At 51.5% G+C, this 5,395-nt stretch overlaps 1 protein-coding gene across 1 annotated transcript in view; it reads right to left on the bottom strand.

Annotated features, from left to right (window-relative positions):
• Positions 1 to 5,395, bottom strand: part of TMCO4 (transmembrane and coiled-coil domains 4) — a 70,296-nt gene that overhangs the window by 9,113 nt on the left and 55,788 nt on the right. Inside the window, exon 12 of the mRNA XM_006766641.2 lies at positions 4,005 to 4,122. Within this exon, the coding sequence (XP_006766704.1) occupies positions 4,005 to 4,122 (118 nt within the window). The remainder of the gene's footprint in view (positions 1 to 4,004; positions 4,123 to 5,395) is intronic.

Genomic DNA, 5,395 nt, shown 5'->3' with positions numbered 1-5,395 from the left:
TGTGTGTGTGTGTGTGTGTGTGTGTGTGAACGGGTTGTATAGAGCTTTACTGATGTACATTATACATTTGTAAGTGTATTTAGTCTGATAGTGTTGGCCTGATGCGCCCCCCACCCCCTCACTCCACGTTCAAGTAGGCTCACGGCAACTAAAATGCCTTTGGGAACCAAGAATATAAATTTCTGATTGGTGTTTAATTTACCAAGAAACTGCAGTTATTGTCTTGGTCTGTTACGTTCCTTTCTTCTCCTTTCCTTCCTCCTCCTCCTCCTCCTCCTCCTCTGTCTCAAGAGATGGCCCAGGATTTCACAGAATAATTGAAAAGCAAGCTTATTAGCCTCCGGTTCTCAATAGAACAGATGGGTTTAATAAGAGTCTTTTGATCGCACATTGCACACATGCAATTTTAATTCTTTCCCTTGCTGCTGTGACAAGCCCCCAAAAGCCGTGTGTCATGTGAAGATGCCAGCGACAGTCATTCTAACTGCTATTGTCTCCTGGGCACCTGCTGGGCACCCTTTTTAATTTCCCTAGAACCTCATTTAATTTTCCTAGAACCCCTGTGCAGAGGGACTCCCATCCCCACTTGATGGGCGGGAACACTGGGATTCAGAGTTGTTTGTCCAAAGCCACGCAATCGGTAATGGTGGAGCCAAAATTTTAACCGGGGATGGTCTCACCTCCAAGGCTGGTCCATCCTGTTTCTTTTCTTGTTTTTTAAAACGATCCTTACTTAAAAGAAAACCAATTAACGTCTCTTTCATGTCCTGCCTCTGGTGTCTGTCCATTCCTGAGGGGTGGCCACTGTATCAGCTCCCGAGGGCCCTCCTGCGCCTTCCTGGGGGCTGACGGGCAGACAGCTCTCCCTTCATATATGGCAGTGGTTCTCAACCTTCCTCATGCCGCGACCCTTTCATACAGTTCCTTGTGTTGTGGTGACCCCCAACCATAAAATTATTTTCGTGGCTACTTCATAACTGTAATGTTGCTGCTGTTATGAATTGTCATGTGAATATCCGATATGCAGGATGTATTTTCCTTGTTACAAATTGAACATAATGAAAGCATAGTGATTAATCACAAAAACAATATGTAATTATATATGTGTTTTCCGATGGTCTTAGGTGACCCCTGTGAAAGGGTTGTTCGACCCCCAAAGGGGTCGCGACCCACAGGTTGAGAACCGCTGATATACGGGATTGCAGTATGTACAGTGGCACCCACGTTCTCTCCCTTAAACCAGCCCCCTACCTATGGTCCTTCAGGTTGTTTTCATTTTTAAATTATAAGTGAAGCTGCAACTATCCTCTTTTTACAACCCCCTCTGTGTACGTGTGTATCTAGTAGGTCAGGGTCTTAGAAGTCAAACTGCGGGGGAGGAGTGTCAGAAAACTGGCACTTTAAACCTTCCGATAGCTATCGCTGCTTGTGCTCCGGAAAGGCCTTCCTGAAGCCAACAGCCACCGACAGTGTGCGTGCGAACGTGCTCGTTTCTCCGCATCTTCACCAACACAAAATGTTACTCGCTTTCCAATGTTTGATAATCTCATGGGTGATGAACATTATCTTCTTACTGATTTTAATCTGCATTTATTTCATTAATGGTGAAGTTGGGCGTCTTCTCAAAAGTTTATTGACTATTTGTATTTATTCTGTGCATTTATGTGTAGATATCCATGGGCTGGTTTCTTATTGATTTGCATGAGCTCTTTATATGTTATGGCTCTTTGTTCTTGTGTCTCTTCTTCTTTTTCTTCTTTTCTTCTTCTGTCTTTCTTTCTTTCTTTCTTTTTTTTACCATATCCTGATTATAAAAACTCAGTTTAGAGTATGTATGATAGAGACAAAGTGATTAGCTGAACCCTCTATCTATGGCTAAAACCATCTTTATCTTTAGTTCTGAAGTACCCAGCTAGCTATTCCTGTGAACTAAAGAATCAAAATGATAAAAACTTACAATTCTGTTCCAGTTTTGGGTCCTACTTTAAGGTGGTGGAGCTTAGATGAAAATGAAAGTTAACTGGCCATTTGACTTAACCTCTCTAAGCCTCAGTTTCCTCACTTGTACAAGGGGATTCCATAAGACCAACACCATGGGGTCTGGGGAGGATGAAGGTAGATAATTATAACAAAGCCAGGGTCCGGGAGGTGGAAAGCGTCTAATACTGGTACATCCTCCCCCCAGCCCATTGCTTCAAGATTCATTTTTAGGTTTTAAAAAGAATTGTCTCTTTCCATGTGTCCCTTCCGCTAGCCGTGAGCATCTCTCATAGCGTCCATCTTTGTGTTCCTGTGCCAGCTTCAAGCCTCGGGCACAGGACGGTGGGTGATTCTGAGGTGCCCCTAACCTCAGGCCGGAGCCTCTTGTCCTCTTACCCTGAAGTTTATTCCTCAGACTCGGAGGCCAGCATTTCCTCCCTCTCTCTCTCTCCATGTTGCCTTTCAAGTGATCTCACCTGCCCCCGGCTGTAACGGAAACTGAAGACCCCACTGCCCCTCGCCGCATTCCAACTCCTCTGAGGCCTAGCGCTGCGTTTCCAGCGCCCTCTGGAAACTCCCCCAACGCGTCCTACCTCCTTATTTTGTTTTGTTATTTTTTTAAGTTGAGTTAATGGAGCCAGTCACCTCCCACCAACATTCCAGAGTCATTTTTTTCTTCATTTTCCTTTCTGCCCTCTAGTCACCCAACCTACTGCTTCGGAAACTTCCACCCTGCCCGTTGGACCGGGCTTGGCACGTCAGCCTCCCTGGTGATGCGGCCGGCACTGTGCGCGTTCGAGGCCATGAGCCTGGAATATGGGTCCTCCCTCCCAAACCTCCAGGCGCTTCTTGATTTTAGGAAGGTAGTAACGTTTCAGATTTTAGGAAGGTAATCTGGCTTGTGTATCACCTTACACCCCTGCAGGGGTTGAGGGGGGCCTCATGTCACTCAGCTCACGAGCCCCGTGGGAGGAAGAAGCCAGCCTAGCGACCCTCTCATCAGCTCGGGGCGAGCTCGGCCCTGAATGTCCGCACCATTCCCGTTCCCAGGGCAGGGCCTCAGGTTTCGGAGCATCTGGATTTGGTGTCGCAGGCGAGCCTCTTGTCTGCCTGGGGCTGCCTGCTTCCCCGCCGGATGCTAGCTCCATGGGGCTGGGCTTGCTCCCCTGCAGCCCCGCCCGAGGCTGGTGCTCATTCAGAGTCTGTGGAGTGAACATCCCAAGTGGCTGCTGCTGCTGCTGCTAATCAGTAACCGCATCTGCACGTACTTGAACCCCATGTGCCACTCTCTAGGTTTAACCATCACTGCAATCCCCGGGAGTCACTAGGAACACCCTCCTTCACTGATGGAGAAACTGAGGCAGCGTGGGGACCCCGGGCTGTGTGGTTATCAGTCGTGAGCTCCTGAACACGGCCACCCTGTCCTGCTCCCTTTGGAGGCTGGCAGGCCCGGGCATCTTCTCAGGCCCATCTCCTGAGGCCTCAGCGATGGACGTCATCGCTCTTCTTCCCCGAAGTCTGGGGCAGAGCCGTGGCTGAAACCTCTCAAGTCCTCCTCGCGAACCCCACGCCAGGTGCCTCCTCTCCAGCCCACAGCTGTCAGTCATGGCAGGCCCCCACCCCTTGCCGGAGGTCTGGTGCACGGCCTGGGTACCGGCTCCCCTATCACTGCCAGCTTCCTGTTCCATCACCCTGCCCCGCCCAAAGCCATGCTCGGACTCCTCAGCCTGTCCCCGCCCGCGCCCTGCATTGCCTGATGACGCGCGTACGAGCTCATGGTGGGCACTGGAGGCCTCCGATGAGGCCAAACCTTTGTTTCTCAAGCTCTGTCCCACTCACCATGTCCCCCTCTCCTCTGGTCATGGTGACAGCCTGGTCTCAGACCTGACACAGAGAGACTGTGTCCAGGCTCTCCATCCTACGGGACGGAGGCTTCCATTCAGAACACTAGCAGGGCCAGGCCTTGGGCACACTAGCTGCTTAGTACGTGTGGGCACTCTCGCTGGCCTGGGCTTTGGGCTGACCTGCTGTAGCCGTTGATGATCCTGCCGGACACCACCTTCCGGAAAGGCTCCCAGTGCTTGGCTTCTCCTTCCACGGGTGCACCCAGCAGGACGACATCCTCGATGATCCCCTGGCAATCTGGCAAGAGACGGGGAGGCCGTCAGTGCCCCTGGCCCAGTGGGTCCTGGGAGGGACTCTCCAACAGTGGTGGAGGCGATGCGTGCCACACACACACACGTGCTCACGCACACTCAGGCATACACGTGTGCAAACCCATGCACTCATATGCTCACGCACACGTGCAAACACATTCATGCATACACATGCAAGTGCACACACATGTGCACACACACTCAGGCACACACATGTGAAAACACATGCACTCATGTGCAAACCCACATTCGTGCAAACACACACACAAGCACATGTGCACACAGTAATGGGAGCTCCCACATCCTGAGCTCCAGGCCCTGGCTCAAGCTCCTTGTGTCTGAGCTATTCCGGCAAAGCACCGTTGTTCCCATTTTAGAATTAAGGAAAACCAAAGACAGTTTCAAGATCACATGGCAAGTGACAAGGCCTGAGGTGGGAACCAGGTCTGTTCCCACCATTCACGAAGCTCACCACTGGCCAGGGACTCGGATGGGACGTCTTCCTTTAGAAGGAAGTGACCGGCCCGCCATCCTCACATCTGCCAGGGGGGAGACTCAACCTCTCTTGGTGACAGTGCCTTGGAGCCAGTGCAGCATGGCGGAAGGTGGGAGTGGAGAGGAGACGGGGCAGGCGGATGAGTGCCGGGGTGGATGGTTGGGCCCCGGGGCAGGGAGTAGACTCATCAGCGGCCCTGACTGCTTTGTTCGAGGCAAAATTATGCTCAGAGACCGAAATAGTCTTTGCCAATAACTTACTTAACACAGGTTCACTGAGGGGTTATAATTTATAATAGTATTTCACAAGCCAATAGCATACAGGGTCATGTCTCTTAAGCCAATAAAGAAAGAACATTCTCCAAAGCAATGATAGATCGACGGCACGACTGTTCCAGGCAAAGGGGAGAGGAAAGAATTGAAGCCCAAATCTCACTGAGGTGTGACTTTCTACTGGCCGGTTCTTGGAGGAATCGGCTTAGCCAACTGAGCTGACACCCGGCTGCCAGTGCTCATTCAAAGTCCCTGGTGCAGAAGCGGATGCAGGGAATGAAGGTGCCCTGCTGGCGGGCCAGGTCATCTCCCGCTTGGTATTCCACTGCGGGCACAGAGCAGCCCTGCCCACGGCTGGAGCGAGTGTCCCAATACCTTCAGAGAGCGCCTTAGCTCAGCGGGAGTGGCCTCGGCTGCACCAAACACTGTCGGTAAGCCCTGGCAGACGCTTGGTGTTTCCAGTTTCAGTGTCCATGACGCCAGCCGCTCTT

Source organism: Myotis davidii, unplaced genomic scaffold (genome assembly GCF_000327345.1).
Source record: "Myotis davidii unplaced genomic scaffold, ASM32734v1 scaffold299, whole genome shotgun sequence".
Taxonomy (NCBI): Eukaryota; Metazoa; Chordata; class Mammalia; order Chiroptera; family Vespertilionidae; genus Myotis; species Myotis davidii.
The sequence above is the reverse complement of the archived record's forward strand: the minus strand, read 5'-3'. Positions and strand labels throughout refer to the sequence as shown.